This window comes from Nipponia nippon, unplaced genomic scaffold, assembly GCF_047370975.1.
Source record: "Nipponia nippon isolate SJK-2023a ecotype South Korea unplaced genomic scaffold, ASM4737097v1 scaffold_1, whole genome shotgun sequence".
Taxonomy (NCBI): Eukaryota; Metazoa; Chordata; class Aves; order Pelecaniformes; family Threskiornithidae; genus Nipponia; species Nipponia nippon.
In genome coordinates, this window is record NW_028262290.1 from 99,116,666 (window position 1) to 99,133,935 (window position 17,270).

General features: G+C 43.3%; 1 protein-coding gene across 3 annotated transcripts in view; it reads left to right on the plus strand.

The window, feature by feature from the left end:
• The first annotated feature begins 1,727 nt into the window (after positions 1 to 1,727).
• RANBP9 (RAN binding protein 9) overlaps positions 1,728 to 17,270 on the plus strand; it is a 43,037-nt gene continuing 27,494 nt past the window's right edge. Inside the window, exons 1-2 of one of the 3 annotated variants that reach the window (XM_087764427.1) lie at positions 1,728 to 2,648; positions 11,160 to 11,271. In XM_087764427.1, the coding sequence (XP_087620553.1) occupies positions 2,171 to 2,648; positions 11,160 to 11,271 (590 nt within the window). In that variant the 5' untranslated portion in view covers positions 1,728 to 2,170. The remainder of the gene's footprint in view (positions 2,649 to 11,159; positions 11,272 to 17,270) is intronic. The other 2 variants (XM_087764418.1, XM_087764411.1) reach the window with 2 other exon arrangements.

Sequence of the window (17,270 nt, forward strand, 5' to 3'; positions counted from 1 at the left end):
TTGGGGGAAAAGGCTTTTATAAAACCAAATGTTGTGATAGATTTGGATTATTTATCCTAGGAAGGTGGTACATGGCAGGATAAAAGCAATCAAGGTAGGGAATGATGTTAAGAATTAAGCACAAAAACACCTGCTCTCCTGTCTTACTGTACGAGAAACAGGAACTTGATGGCGGCAATCTCAAAATGGGTGACATGAAATATTGTCGCACGAATGCTTAAAAAGGAGCCACGACTCAGGAAGTAGCTATGGCAGGAGATTTATTGAAATTCAAAAAACTTAAGACACATCTACACTTAGATTAGATATAAGGAAGCAGTTCTTTACCATGAGGGTGGTGAGGCACTGGAACGGGTTGCCCAGAGAAGCTGTGGGTGCCCCCTCCCTGGAAGTGTTCAAGGCCAGGCTGGATGGGGCTCTGAGCAACCGGGTCTAGTGGAAGGTGTCCCTGCCCACGGCAGGGGGGTTGGAACCAGGTGGTCTTTAAGGTCCCTTCCAACCCAAACCATTCTGTGATTCTGTGAAACATATCCCCCAAAGTTTATGTTAACGAAATACTGTATTTTTTTTTAATTTAACTCTGAACTTTATGGTTTACAACAACTTCTAGATATTAGAAAGCAAACTTTGATCTAGTGGGAAACAGCGTACCAGTGCCAGGTACAATTGACCCTCGGGCATGATGCAGTATGTGTTTTGACATCCATCCTAGGCACTTCTACTCTTGTACAGTTTGCAGCTCCTTTTGATAAGGTATTTTTAGATAATTGCATTTTGTCCAGCCACAGATGCTACCAGACATCACGGAGCGGTCTCATGTGACAGAGTATGTTGGTGACTATAGGCGAGAAATGTTCAGCTTTTCACAAGCCTTTGTGAGTGTCACACCTGCATTACCTCACCAGCCATTTCACACAGGTGAAGCGTAATTAACCTCCTCTATTTCCTGCTTCTGTACTTGTTCTTCAACACGCCGGCAGCTGGAAATGGTTTGTGAAGTGCCCAACATTTCAGGTTCTAGACCTGCCTGTAAAATCCCCTTCCCTCTTCTGATGTTTTCAAAGTCATGCTTGCCTGTCTGTAGATGTTTCTCCTTCATCGCTGCCATGTGAAAAGATCAGTGCAGGCAACCGCTGATTAACCAATGACATTAAGTATAGGCAAAAACACCCCTCAAAGCACAAACCAAAGGAGGAAAAGACCCCCCGAGCATCCCCCCCCCCCCCCCCAAGGAACCCTGTTCTGCTCCTCCTGTCCTGCCCAGCGGAAGCATTCCCAAGCCTTCCCGTCCCCCGTGGGCCGCCCTGCCCCGCTCTAGGCGGCGCGTCCCCTTGCCCCCCTCCCCTAGCGCGGCCGCGGGCCCGGAGGCGGTCAGCAGAGGCGGGCCGGGCCTGACAGGAGGCAGCCTCACAGCCACCCCCGGCGCCAGACCGGCCTGTCGCCATCTATTTTCTCCACTCGTCATCACCCACGGCGGCACAAGCTGCTGCTGCTGCTGCTGCTGCCGCCGCCGCGACGCCTCCCGCCTCCCCCCGTCCCTCAGCGCTTCACCCCCTCCCGCCGCCGCCGCCGCCGCTGCCGCCCTCGCGCCTCGGCGCGCGCCGCCCGCCCAACCGCTCAGCCTCGCGCCCGCCGAGGGGCGGAGGCTCCGCCCTTTCTCCCCGCCCTCGCGCCGTCGCGCCCCGGGCTCAGCTGACCGGGGGACGCACGGCGGCGCCTCGCGCCGGGGCTGGACAGAGCGGGGGCGCGCGCGCGCGATAGAGAGAGAGAGAGAGAGAGAGCGCGAGGGGAGGGAGCGGGGGGAGCCAGCCCCGCCGCGGCGCCCGGCGCGCGCTCTCCGCCCGCCTCGCTTCCGCCCGGCGCGCGGCGCCGCTCCTCTCCCCGCCTCACTCGCTCCCGCCGCCCGCGGCTCCCTCGGCCCGGCCCGGCCGCAACCCCCGCTCCCCGCTCCCATCGGGCAGCCCCGGGGGCCGCGGCCGCCGTCGTCATCGCCCCCCCCACCCCGCCCCCTTCCGAGACGCTCCGGTTGGGGGTGACCCGCCGGCCAGACCCGCCGGCGCCCGCCTCGCTCCGCAGCGCCCGGGCCTGCCCGTCGCTCCGCCCCAGGCCCGTCCGGTGACAGTCGCGACCGCGGGAGGTGCTGGCGGCGGAGGAGGCCGCCGGAGCCGGGATGTCCGGGCAACAGCAACAACAGCCGCCGCCGCCGCCGCCGCTCCCCTTGGCGGCCGCCGCTCCCCCGCCGGCGCCGGGGATCCCCTCTGCCGCCGCCGCCGCCGCCGCCGCCAACCCCGGCCCCGCACCGGCCGCCGCGCTCCTGCTCCACCCGCCGCCGCCGCCGCCAGCCACCGCTGCGCCGCCGCCACCCGCCGCCGGCGGCAGCGGGCCCGCGGCCACGGGGGGCGGCGGTACCGGCGCAGCGCTGGGCCTGTCGGCGGGGAGCAGCGGCGGCGGCGGCACCAGCGCCCCGGCGCCGTTCCCGCACGGCGACCCGGCCCTGAACGAGCAGGAGAAGGAACTGAAGCGGCGGCTGAAGAGGCTCTACCCGGCCGTGGACGAGCAGGAGACGCCGTTGCCCCGCTCCTGGAGCCCGAAGGACAAATTCAGTTACATCGGCCTCTCCCAGAACAACCTGCGGGTACACTACAAAGGTGAGGGCCGGCCCGGGCCGCCGCGACCCCCCCTGCCCCGGCGGAGCGCGCGGGCCCTCCCGGGGCCGGGGGCTGGGGGCCGGGGAGCAGCGGCCCGACCCCTCCGTCGGGCAGTGGGCGCAGGAGCAACAATAACAGGAAATAACACACGCTCCGCTCCCTCTTTCTTCTCCTCCTCTGCTTTCTGATCCCCGAAATGGCCCGCGGCGTGCAGAGAAGGGTCTTGTTTTTCCTGATTTCAGCTTTATTTTTCTCTCCTTTCCCCTCCCCCCCCACCCCGTTTCTGTCGCGATGGGGGGGGGGGGGGGGGGGGGGGCAAGAGGCCGCCCCCGCCTCCTTATGCTTCGGGAGTGGGCATTATGTAAACTCCGAGACTTCCTCCCTGGATTCAGGTATCACCAGAAGGTTTGGGTCTGAGGCAGGAGAATAAAGGGGAATCGGCATGACGTGTCCTGTTTATGGTAATGAGCGAGAAAAGAAGTGGCTTTTTTTTTTTCATCTCTCTCTCTCGAGAAGAGCAAGGGTTAAATGGAGTTAAGAGCAGCAAGCGTTAAGCTATTAAACACGGAAATGACGGGAGGGGAAAGCACAGAGAAAAACACGGTTTATTTTTAAACTGTGAAAAATGGCATTAAAGTCACTGGTAATAGTCTTGCCTAACTATTGTACGGACTACAGAGTGGTTTGAGAGAAGCAGTGACAATAGGACTTACGTTAATAAAGGTGACTTTATAACTTTCTGCCTAGATGTTTCATAGTTAAAGTTACTGGTTTTCAAAGAAAAGGTAAAAATCAGAGTATGCATTTCTATAAATCAGCAAGAGGCAACAGAAGAAAAACTTGGGTTGATTGTTATGAAATGTCATAAAACCTGGAAACATAAGCGCACACTCTGACCTGAAAAAACAGACACATCTGGTGTTCTAGGCCCAAGTCCTAAAGTAGAAGTGTTGTGGATTCAAAGCCACTTCTGAGTTGGCTGTGAAGAACTGGATCTTTTGTCAGTCTGTAGTCAAATGAACGGAATGGGAGGGGAAAAAAAACAACCTTGCAATTACCCTTTCTCAGAGTTTACAGTGGAGAAATTCAAGTGAAATCTCGATAAACATACTACTGTTTAATCGGAGGAGGAAAACGGCAACACAAACACATGGCAGGATTTGGCTGCCATGAAAGGATTAAATGTACTCTCAGGGACTTTTTTTTTTTTAATAGAGACTTTATTATTACATACAAAATACTCTGTTAAAAATGCTAAGTTTAATGCACCATACAAAGATAATAAAGGAGGTTGATGACTATAGAGCAGGTTTCTGGGAGGCACTGAGTGATTTAAGGACATGTTATTTAATACTTGACTCTGAATTTCCTGGCTTTTGTTCAGTGTTTTATGACCTTGTATTTTTAGAAGCATTTTGTATTTTCTGGTGCTTAGTGGTGGCGGGTTGTTTGTTTTTTTTTTTTTTTTTCTTATAAGATGATCATAGCTTTATGGCCATCAAGTCCTTCTGCTGGTTTGTTTTGCTTTGACCAACTCTTTTTACTCATGAACTAGAATTTAGAGATGGAACCTCTCTGGTCTGTCAGTGTAACTGTAGAAGTATATTTTCAAGCTTTCTTTGTGCCATTCCTGTTTTTCCTCACTTCCTTCCTTTACCTTAGTGTTAAAAAAAGAATTTCATTACCTCAAAGAAATTACAAGAGGCTCAGCATGTTTCTGAAGTATAGGTAACAGGAAATACTGTGGGTACTCTACCAGAAGTCATAAAGCAGAGTTAGTAGGTTATAATAATAAAATAGCTTTACTCTAGCTCTTAAATAACAGTAAGTGATGAAGGTTGAAGAGTTCCTAGATTAGCCCAGAGGACTGTGAAAAGGAGAGGTGCCAATATAATATGTATACGCTTTTTTTTCTGCTCACTACAAATGGGAGTGAGTGGCCTCTTAAGTGGCCCATCTTTTCTCCTGGTAATTTAATGAAGGTGGCTATTAGGGCAGCCCCACGTATATGTTACCAGCCTGGCACCTGGAGTTGCTGACTGGGCTAAGGAATGAATGGTATCAGGGCATTCCTACCTGAGAACTAAGGAAAAAAGCACTGAAACATCTGCTGCCTTTTCTCCCTCCTGGATCCTTCAGCCCTAAAAATACAATAAAAGGGAAGAAAATGGGGAGGTTCAGTGTGGAGAATAAGGGAAGATGGCAGGTAAGAATGTGCTTAGCCCTGTGAAATGTTGTTTCTACAAATGAGTTGCAAATAGAGGTCTCAAAGCATTCCAAGTATCTTGTTGTGGAATATTGGCACTTCCAGCGCTTCTGAAGTTATCTAAGTAGTCGTGGAAGAATGGTAGACGCTTTTTTTTGGAAAGGAAATTTGAATCACACGTGGATAAAGATCTGTTGTATTCTTGACCAAAATACTCAGGGAAGGGAGAGAAGACAGATCTGCCCAAAGAAGCCAGTAATCAAAAGCAATTCTTACTGTTTTCTGTTACTGTAGTATAGGTACCTTGTACACTTAAGCTTTCTCTGCTGCCTCTGTAGATTTCTGGCTATAGAATGGTTTTTCTGGAGTAATTTTCTCCTGTCTGTGACTGATAGGAGGCAGAAAGTGGTAACATCAGCGCTCTCCTTCCACCCTGGATGTGTTGGGGATACTTGCCTCTGAAAAAATGGGTGGGGTGGAATAATCAGAGCAAAAGCTTTCGAAGTAATTTTTTTGTATAACTAGCTTCATAATTTCAATGTGCTGATGTATTGTGAGCAGTGATATTTTTGTTTCATTGGTTTGTGAGAGGAATGATGGTCCTTTCTATGTAATTTTGAAGATTCCTTTCATTTTCTTGCATACCAGTGGACAACTTGTATGGAAACATGAGCTGCAGGAGATGTCTCTTTCTACCCGCTGCAGCTGTGATGCTTTGTGTACTGCATTTCTGGACCTGAAGCTTTTTGCAAGCATCCTAGAGAGTGCTTAAAAATCAAAACTGCCACAAAACCAGGCATTGATCAAGCGGTGGAGGTTTAAAGAAATGAGTACAGTCTAGCATCAGGATAACAGCTCTTTAAATTTTGTTGGGGGTCAGCAAAACCCAAGGGTCAGTGCTCTTTTGTGTAATCTCTCAGAATCATAGTGTTACTTAAAAAGGAAAACATACATGGGGAGGTGGTTAAAGGGAAGATGCATTGACTGTGGTGGTGTTTACCAGAAGAGGCTAATTTTGTTCTCCCGTGAGCTATTCTGGTATACTTTTACAAATTCTGACTCTTGATTAGGAAGCTTTGTCAAAATCTGGATATGAAATACATACACGTTGGCATTAGTGATACTGTAATATATTACAGACTACACCCAAGGGTATTTTTGTTTTTTAGATGGACAGACGTACATTTCTGTGTTGCTGCCAGTTAGCTGAGCAAGCTCATAGAAAGCTAACACTGTCCTAGTGACTGTTGTTCGCAGTGTATCTGTGTAAGGGAGACATGAAAAACAGTATCAGAAAAAAATTTATGTCATTGCACTTAATTGTAATATGAACAGCTCTGAGCTGTAGGTAAGTGGTAAAGAAAGCATAAGGGTTCAGGCAAGTGTACACCACATGTAAAGCAGTTACCACACAAAATATGTAGCTAAGGTAAGACATTTTAAAAAATATTTCTACATATTTCTAAATTGTTCAGAATTAACACATGGATCTTGTTGAAAAACAGGGGTTTCATAAATGCTGTATGTAATGTGAACGTTCCACTGGACAGACAAGTTCAGTTTCCAGCAGATAATAATCTATGCTATGTAGTATAAGGAGGTAAAAATACAGACTCAACACAGATTGCAACCATGAAAGAAACTATATACAGAATTAGGTAAACAGACTTAATCATCAGTGCTAAAATCATGGAAAGTCCTGTAGTAACTTCACTCAAGTTAGTCTTGTGACGATTGTCCAAAAAAAGCTGAGGAAAGTTATGCAATTTTGAGTAAGCTGCCATTGCGTGAACTTTTTCTAATGTATCGCAGGCCAGGAAATCTTAGCCAGACGTTTATTTACAATGCAGTTGCCTTTGAACTGTCTCTAGTGCCAAACTAAAGAAAAAAAATATTTTTCAGTGCAAACTATGCATCCCAGTTTCTATAACAAACATAAGAGGATTCTGTAGTAATAGTTCTGTGTTGTCATTCAGTGATACAAGGATGGTGTCAGTTTTTCTGGCAGAAAACACTTGAAGTACATTCAGTACAGTACAGTATGACTGTTTTGGACACCTTTGTAGCTCTGAGATACCTTGCTTTTTTAAACTGGGAAAAAAAATTGAAGTAAAATCAGTAATTTGCACACATATTTTTTTGTTTTTTTCCTTGTCTCAGTGAAACTTTCCTAATGAACTCAACAGAAGATTAGGCCTTGATTATTTTATTTTTGGCAGTGTGAGCAAGTCATTGAACCACCTGTTGGAAATAACTGCAGTTCAGCTTGTGTAAACTTCATTTAAGGATTTAAACTGTATAAACACGTTTGCTTTTGTCTAGGTAGACACTTCCATAGACTTCTTTTGGACTATTTGGTGCATATGCATTACACACTTAGATTTAGGTTCAAAGATTATACTTTTGAAAGCTGAAATGGCTTGTCCAAATATAGTTTTATCTGAATTGGCTTTTTTCAAGTAGATGGAATTTAAATTAAGATTCATTTCAATTTAATTTGTTAAAGGACTGATGATACTACTTTTAGTAAAAATCATCAGTGTGAATGACTGCTTGAAAAATAAAATAAAGCTTTATTCCTTAAGCATGGCCGACTCTTGGTTGTTAAGCACTTTTAATGAAAGCCCAATCAAAAACAATTCTGGTAATTGAACTTACCTATGATCTGGCTTACAGTGTAAAGTTCAAGCTTTGCACACCTGTTTTCCCTTCTCTGCCACAATGCATCCGTTTGCAGGATTCTCTTTTTAATGCTGAAAATGATTAATTTTTAGTGTTAAATAATACATACTTTAAAAGTATTCTTTTAAATACTTCAGCTATAGCTTGCAACTGTGAAAGAGGTCTGTTCCAGGGAACACGGGGCAGCGTTCATATGATCTGCTTCAGGCGTTTGGAGCCTTCAATTCAGAAGTTCAGAGCTGGATGTCGAAGTTCGTTTTTATTCACAAGTAAGGAAACGGGGATTCAGGTTACCAGAGAACGTGGCAGCAGTATATAATGTCAGGCTAATGGGCCACTCAGCTCAGTGTCCCATCAGTGACAGTGGCCATAAGTCAGTGCCTACAGAAAAATCTAAAAACATGTTGGGCTTACATGGTGTATCTGTGTTTTCCCCTCTCGGTTTCCAGCCATTTTAAGCTGAAGGACATCCTGAGCTGAAGGCAGTTTCTCAGTTATTTTCTGTTCTAGAAGCTTGCCCAGCATCCACTTAAACACTAGCATCTATAATATCCTATTTTGCAGTTCAACTACCTGCTCTGTGAAGAGCCTCTTTCTTCTTTTAAAGCTGGCTGATAACTAGTATCTCTTGACTCCTCATGTCATCCAGCGTAGCTTGGTAGTACTGGAAGTCTGCACTAGCATGTTGAGACAATGTAGAGGTATTTGGAATATTTGAAAGTAGTTAACCGCTTGATGCTGTTGAATTTGCTGTTAGAAGTAATAACTGTATGTAACTACAAATAAAAGCAGCATACTCAAGTAGTAAAATGGGATTCATAGGAGATTATCTTAAAAGGACAGCAGTTCTAAATTTAGGGTGTCTTCTGTTTTAATGGGATGAAGGTAGTTTTGGGCACTGACTTCCCCAAGCATGTTGCTTCACCACATGAAGTGTTTGGCAATACTGGTAAGGTATCCTGTTACTTCTGCCCTGATGTCGACCTCTTATTTGCAGTGTGACAGCTGTGTGTGGCTGTGTTGTGAACTGGATCAGGGAACTGATCTGCTGCTTAAAAAAAAATCTGGTAGGTTTCTTAAAGCCTGATCAGCTAATCAATCTGTTTCACGGTATGTCCTTGCAAATAGCTGCCTGGATTGGGGAGCGGGTGGGAGAAGGGGACTAGTTTCAGGAAGAGGTGCTAAGAATACCTTAAATTGGTATTGTTACCAAACACTTAGATTGTGATTTCACAAAACAAAGTCTGCTGGGTAATAGATGTACATTTTCAATAATATTTGGCTAGTTCCTCCTACTTTAGTCTTCTATGTGGAAGACTTGCCCAAATAAGGACACTGACTCAGACTGAAACTACACAGATTGTCAAGTGCATAGAGTAACCAAGGGAACTCTTTGCAGTCTGTTTTAAAGTAAAAACCTAAGGACATTTAAAAAGAAAGTATCTTTCCTTCCTCCCACTCCCCCCTCTAGCTAATGCATCATTTAATCAGGGCTATCTGAATTTAAGGGACCTCTCAGGAGCTTAATGTTCTGCCCATAAAGTTTTGGGTGCCTTTTAGCTGAAGGATTTCTGCATACTTAGGAATGATAATCTAATTTATAGTAGCTAAACAGTGAGCTACCAGCACTTGAAAACGAAGCGGACCTATGGACGCTCTAAGGTTATGTACTTGGTTATTACTTTGGTTGGCACAGCTTGAGGAAATAACTTAAAAGTGGTGAACAATAAAACACACATGCTGTCTTGCGTATGGAGGAGTAAATTACTGTTTTCTCCTCACATGAGACTTCTGAAAACAACATGCAGAAGGTAGGTAATAAGTTTAATATTGTAAAACCCGTGAGGTGATCGAAGGATCTTTTTATATAAAATGTTTAGTAATGACATATTGAAGTGAGTGATGCATTTGCACCCAGAAAAGTAAGGTAGTTGGATAGTTGCCTTAAGGTAGTAACACACTGAGGTGAACTAGTTATGTGAGAAAAACTTTGTAGGTTAAACCTAATCTCAAGGAGTGAAGAATTCGTGCTGTGCTTAGCAAAATTTTGGATGCAAACGTGGCCATGGTGAAATGGAGAGTTCTCCTTGGCTGAGTATATGCCATTTGGTAAGAGATGGTTGGTGCTAGCTCTACAGGCAGATAAGCATTTACTGTTTTATCAACATTTACGCTAGAGGGCTCTGTGGATAGAGGTTCAGTAGTGTATGTCAGCTGTGCCTGCCTGATCTTTCTGGCTGGCTATATATGCTGTCATTTTCCTGCAGTTTCTTCCTTGCTGTATGACCGGGCTGGCTGCATAGGAGACATGATTAATCTGTGTCTGAGCAGTAATTCCAGTGTTAATGCCACTGGAAGGAGTGGGGGGTTTTTTGGTTTTGGTTTTGGTTTTTTTGTGGGTTTTTTTGTTGTTGTTGTGTTTTGTTTTGTTTTGTTTGTTTTTTTTGGCATATGCAGATCAATTGCTATGCAGGTGTAGTAGGCCTCCATGTCTGGACTGGAGATGACAGCTGGAGTGCTGCAGCCCAAGTGATTTGTACAGCACACTCAAAACCATCATCTCGTTTCATCATGCCTCAGATCCGCACAGAGACTGGGCATGGGATCTGCGTGAATTATTCTTAGGGCAATGACAATCTGTTCCTGGTTGCCATCTTATTGAAATACCTCTTGCAGGATCCAATATACTTTCCACCTTGCTTGCTCTCTCGCTTTTTTTTTTTTTTTAATTTTTTTAAACTATGTCCTGTGACCCTGTGTGTGACTTTCACAAAATAATTGAGGGATTTTGGTGTGCCTGGGAGAGACTGAGCTTGCTTGAACAGGTTGCTGCTAAAACAAGCCATCTGGCCAAAAGCCTGCTTCCAAGTTGCCTTTGGAGCAAAGGGCTGTGAAGAGGGTGACAGGTTGAGAAGAGTTAGTCTTAGTGTCGTGCAAGTGGCTCTTGGGTTTAGGTTGAAAATCCCTAGAGTAGACAAGAGCTGGCATTGGGCATTCTTCTTGTGGCAGAGCTGATAGAGAGTGAGCCTTAAAAAGGAGTAGCAGCTGCATTAGCTCAGTTGCAGGCTGTAGCGCTTAATGCTGTTCTGAAATAACATTCAGAACATGGAAATGAATTATGAGTCGTACATTCTATATAATGACTGATGTTTATTCTGAAGGACATTAGAATTAAAGTGTCTTAAAAAAACTTGAAGATGTAGAAGCACTAAGCATTAGATTAAACTCTGTTATGTCATGTTTCAGTCTAGAAAAATGAATAAGCCCTGTGCATTTGAGAAATCATACAGTTCTTTCAAACCCAGGTGGGCTTTTGTCGATTACGTTACTTACTGTGGTGAAACTTTTTTCTAGTTTCCCTTCAAATAATTGTAGAACCTTTTAGAGTAGTATATCCAGAACTTCTCATGGCATGCTTAGTAGCAATGCAGGTGCCTGCAATGACAACTTAGTGTTGGAAGACAATATTCTAGCATAAAAATGATGCTGATTAGAATATTGTATCTTGTTTGCCCATTACATAAGCCTTCTGTTTTGAGCAGTTAGTTTGTATACTTTTGAGTCATCTTCTGCAATTATCTAAAATACATTTTTGTTGTGTTTTGAATGCAATTGTTTTTCAGGTCATGGAAAAACTCCAAAAGATGCTGCTTCTGTTCGAGCTACGCATCCTATACCTGCAGCCTGTGGCATATACTATTTCGAAGTTAAAATTGTCAGCAAAGGAAGAGATGGGTAAGCGTTGAGTCCATTATTAATTAATTATTACTTGAAATACTGTCTCGCCAATCGGTGTACACAATAAATACCATAACAGCATCTCTTGTTTTTTCTTGACAGAGAAGTTAGCATTTGAATGACTATACTTTGACCCTGCTTTTACCTTTAAAGGTGTTGGGTTTTGACTATATGGCTTTACAGACTTTTACGTAATTTTTTGGAAGTTTTTAGGGTGTGCAGCAGACCAGCTTACCTCCTCGGTGCAGTCTTTTCATGGGTGTCGTATCAATTTTAAAACGGAAAGTTATTCTTAAGGCTCCTTGTTGGTGACCAGTAATAAGAATAAAGGGGAATGTTCTGAATAGGTGCCTGGGAATTTGTCACCCTATGGAAAGAACAAGAGTTGATGAGTGAGTGCAGCAGCTGCTTCCCAGAATCCATCTGAATTATGAATCTGTTGAAGCACCGGTGATACCATGCTTTTAAGTCTACTGAGGCAGATAGAATCTCACCTGGGAAAGTCCTGAAGTGCTAATGAAATCTTTGCTAGACCACTTTAATTCCTTTTCATCTCTCACTGCTTTTGGTGGAGGGTGTGTTTTAATCCTGAGACATTGATTATGCTGCCTATGTAGGAGTGCATAAGCAATACTTCTTTCTACTATACTGTAGTATGTAGTATATGTAGTATGTAGTATGTGGTTCTACTTCAGGGTTCTAGTCAGGATTGAATGTCTTTGTCCTAGGTACTGTACAAGCATGTTGCAGACGCTGGTGTCGTGTTGTGACAATAAATCTTGAGAGACAATAACTGTGTCGTAGCTCTCTGGATGAAGTTCAGTACCTTTGTCTTTCCTTTGTCTGTTTTGCTGCTGTTTCTCTCTTTCATTTTCCCAGTGTTCTGTAAGCTTTCTGTAAGTCAGAAACAGTATTCAAACTTTTTTGTTTTGCTTATAGTGTTGTATAGACATATTTTGAAAGAATAGCCTCTCAGTACTGCTGCTGCCTTGTAGGGGCATTTATGAGTTTGTTATCAGTTCTGTTTCCAAAAGTTATCCCTGAGAGATTTCTTTGCTATGAAAAACTTATGTCTGTAGTTCTTTTTGTCACACTATGAAGACCTAATTATTTTTAAATTGAGATGATAGAAATTAGTGTTTCAAGTAATGTTTTGCTATCAATTTTAGGAACGCCTTTTGTGGGTTTTTTTTATTTGTTTTTTAAACATTTTTAAAAATTGCCCTGCTGCTGTCAGTTAAGGAGAAGTTCTTACTGTGATGTGCTAGTAATGCACAGGTCTCTTCCTGAAATGTATTTCTGCCTGCTTGGTTTGGAAGCTAGCTTTTTTGAAGTGATGACTTTCAAAAAGTGTCCGTGTGTGGGGATGTCATTTTACATAGCTCCTCTAATACTTTACCTTAGACCTCCTTGTGTTGCTTTTTAGGAATTTCTAATTCAGTAGGCCACTCAGGGCAATCCTACAAGAGTAGAAAACACCTTTGAGTAGAGTGTTTCAAGGTTTTGTAATTTAAATGGTTATTTATGAGGTGTACATAGGTAAGACTTGTGAAGTTGCCTGCTGAGATTGCTTAAAAAATGGAGGGGTACTTTTTCCAGTTAATGATAATATATACTGCCATGTCCTTGCTTCAGCCTTGTGACCTTTTTTTAGTGTCACTTCATGAAACATTAGCTGCATAATGAGCCGAGATGTTAATTTTTTTCATTGTATAATACAGTATGGATGCTGAGGAATACTGTGCACAGAGCCAAAGCCAAATCTAGCTTAGCTGATAAAGAGCAGGAGTTGACATGTGGAGCCTCACTGGATGTTTTCGGGTCCAAGAGGTCTTTGACTAGACGCAGTGTGAATCTCTTACGGTTCAATGTTATGCTGCATTCAAACTAATAAATTCTTCTGTAATAAGTAAACTGAGGAATTTAATGCAGAGATATATGAGTAGGTCTATAGAAACCAGTTTGCATCTGATAGGGTTTATTAGTTCTTTCTTACTGCCTGTTGTGTTTCACATGGCTTGCTCCAGGTAGATTTTTACCAGTTTTTTTTCTTCTTTACTTGGTGTCTGGTCTTGGGAACAGAGTTCAGGAAGACCATATCTGTAGAGGACCAGCATGTAACTAACAGGGTCAATTAGTTAAAATGCCTTACTGTTGCAAAAGCATCTATTCTCAAGGCCTGAGCCTGGCTGTGGAAGCATGACAGCTGTATTTTACAGTACTGTTTAAAATAAATCCTAGACTACCTGAGGCAACTCAGATATCTATCTGCAAGCTGAAATATAGCTTTCAACTTTCATAAATGTCAATGGATAATTTAATGGTGTTTATTTGGAGTTCCCTTTGGTAGTAACCTTTACTACTTATATATTTTTTTTTTTTTAATAAACTCAGCTTAAAGTATTTAGTCTATGTACTATGTTAATGGGAAAGTCTAACAGCATTCTTGCTTGTGTGCTCTACTTAGCATGACTTGCCTCAAATCATCAAAAACCTTTACTAAAAACCTAGCCTAGGAGATTTATTTTTTGTGCTGCTGTAGCGCTTGATGGCACTGCTGCTGGAATATGATCTTGTGTATCTCAAAGTTGCTGGGCAATCACAAAGATTATTCTCCTCCTCTGAAGGAGCATAGCCCTTTTTAGTATAGGGCATGGATATGGCATGGCTTCCCGTATAGCTTGTTGTAGCTGTCTGTGTGCGAGAACAGCATTAGTTTTGTCACACTAATGACCTAGGTCATTAAATTCTTTACGTATTTGGGAGGGTAACAGTCTCGAGCAGGAATTTGAAGCTGGATAATACATTAAATTTGCAGATGTTCATGATGGTCAGCTTCTAGGCATTATGGACACATAGAAGAAAGCACGAAAGCAGGCTTACTAGGAAGTAAGAGATGGGTATGGAGGGTGGTGTTGCAGAGCAGATGAAGAGTGAAGTTGCTTTTTGATACCTCAATGAGGGGTGATAGGGCCATGCAGCAATTGATGGTAACACATGAGAAAAAGGGAAGTGAGAATTAAGGTTAATAAAAGCAATAAGGTTGAAATATCATTCAAACAAAAACTGTCTTGATGTTTGTACAGTTGTGCTGGTTTTGGCTGGGATAGAGTTAATTTTCTTCATAGTAGCTAGTATGGTGCTATGTTTTGGATTTGTGCTGAAAACAGCGTTGATAACACAGGGGTGTTTTAGTTACTGCTGAGCAGTGCTTACACAGAGTCAAGGCCTCTTCTGCTTCTCGTACCACCCCACCAGCGAGGAGGCTGGGGGTGCACAAGGAGTTGGGAGGGGACACAGCGGGGACAGCTGACCCCAGCTGACCAAAGGGCTATTCCACACCGTATGATGTCATGCTCAGCATATACAGCTGGGGGAAGAAGAAGGAAGGGGGGGATGTTCAGAGTAATGGCGTTTGTCTTCCCAAGTAACCGTTACACATGATGGAGCCCTGCTTTCCTGGAGATGGCTGAAAGCCTGCCTGCCAACGGGAAGCAGTGAATGAATTCCTTGTTTTGGTTTGCTTGTGTGCGCGGCTTTTGCTTTACCTATGAAACTGTTTTTATCTCAACCCATGAGTCTTTGCACTTTTACTCTTGTGATTCTCTCCCCCATCCCATGGGGGGCGAGTGAGCGAGCGGCTGTGTGGGGCTTAATTGCTGGCTGGGGTTAAACCACGACAGCAGTGTTTGGCATGAAGAGTCCGAAGATCTTTCATGTGCTGCTGCAGTACAGATATGTGAAATAATTATCTTAAATAAATTCTTGTTAAAAGTGCTAACTGGCTGTCATGTTGCTCTGTAAATATTTTCTGTTGTTCTTTGTTTCTTCAGTTTTCTTTCTTAATTTTATGTCTTTTGCATTCTGAGGACTTCTATTTATTTACATTCTCCTTTTATACACTTTTGCTTTTGTTTTGGTTGGCTTCATGTGGAACATTGTGGACAGTGACATGAGCAATTGGAGATGATAAGAGTAGATGAGTAATGGGTGTAAGTATGGGGAACAGTACCAACGTGATGATTAGAAAGCATGGTAGGAAGGAGAGTATTAACTGCAATAAATTATATCTGCATCTCTATTGAAATCTCCAGTTAATTTAAAAATAAATAAATACACATATGTGTCACTTAACGCAAAGTATTGCAGCAAGTACTGTCAAAAATTCTGATGTAGTTGGGGAAGCTAAACATAGTTCTAACTTTAAATTAAACCTTTGTAAGCTCTTAACACAGCCCTCACTTGTAATTGATCTACCAGAGAAGTGGAAGTAACGTATGTAGTTTTTCTTCTGTACTTTCTTAATACGGTGCTCGAGGGAGTGAGATATAGGCATGGCATTGCCTTTTCCATACAACTCTGGTTTTAGTTTCATCTAAATTTCTAGAATAGGAGCTTAATTAAAGCAAACTACATTGGCGGTCTAGGAATGGGAATGAACAAGAGTGTGCTAAGTCCTATGGATCTGTTCTTCTGATTTGGAGATGTAAGCCTTAGTCTCTAAATCTGTTCTAATACTATACTGTCCCCTCACTTTCCAAAAATGACCACCATGGTGGCCATTCTCTTAGCTAGGTAGGTATATCCAAATGAGACTTTTTCCAGTCTCTCTCAAATCTTGATTTCAGTTTTCTTGTGCTGCTTTTTACTAAGTTCAGTTGTGCTAGTCTTTTACATGTTTAGGTCCTCTCGCTTTGTGTAGAGCGGTAATGCATCTGCCTTACAGCCCCACAGTTAATATTTTATTTCAGATACCAGTTAACATTTCCGTCTTTTACACAACTGAAGATACTTGCATGATACTGTCATAGTTTATGTAAACTACAAGTCCGATGGCTTTGCGCTGTTGCCGTGGGTATCCTTCTTTACCGGTGAAGAGTCGTCTGTAATCTCTCTCGGCTGAGAGTCTGTGAGCTTTGCTTTAACCTCAGGTTGCACTCTTTGGCATTTCATACTGGACGTAAGCATACGCTGGTTCCGCTATCCAAGGGGCTGTTTCAAGGGTATCCACTGGCCACCTGGCTTTCAGAAGCAAGCTGCCTTCCATTATTTTATGTTATAAACAGCTTATGTGTGTATGATTTACTGAGTGATAATGCATTTCTACATGAATTTCAGTCTTGGGCTTGTTGGTTCTTGTAATGTATCTCTTCATTTCCAGTCAGGGCAATTGTTTTTGGATGTTGGCAATTCTTAACTATAAACTGTAGCTTGAAGACTTTGCGGTGATTTGGCCATGAGAAGAAGCAGTCTCTGAACACTTGTTGAGTTCACTTCCCTTGTCCCAGTTTGTGACTGTTTGTGTCAGCTTCATGGCAGACGTGGTGGGGTAGCTCATTCTCCAAAAGCTGACCTCGAGACTGAGTTAGTTTTTAGCCAGGTTCATTCCCCAGTATGGCTGTTTATATCGCTTCATGAGTAGCTATGGTAGCAAAAGAGAGCGGAACTTGAGGCAGAAATGAGCATCTGGGCCCAGGAGGGTGGGAATGCTACTTTGGGTCATGGTACCAGCTTATGCCCACTTAATTTTAGTTTAAATGCAGCTTTTTTGTTTTTTAAATCTTTCATGAGGAGAGATTTTTTTTCATGTGTTTCTTTCCCAGGGAAAACGAACTTTTGGGGAAAATGCCTTTATCCTCAGTGTCTTGAGTTTCTTTCCATTCTTTATCTTATTCATTGAGTTGTAAATACAATTACTAGCAATGGGCAAAGGACAGTAATGCTGTTTACTTCTAGACAGTCTTTAGTGCTTTTAGAACAGCTGAGGAAGATGTATGCTTAAAATGCAGAATCCTCTAAGCAGATGCGCTATTTTTTTAAAAGACGAATGAAAACAAGAATTGGAAGTGGTAAGCCATCTAGAAGAAAAAATGAAAACTTAAGTTTAGAAAGGCTTTAGTCTTCTAGCACACAGCACTTAGCTTACACTTCTGTGAGCATGGTTGTTTAGTCTGTGGTGTGGTTGTACTGATGCAGATCTTCATGGGCGTGCTTTA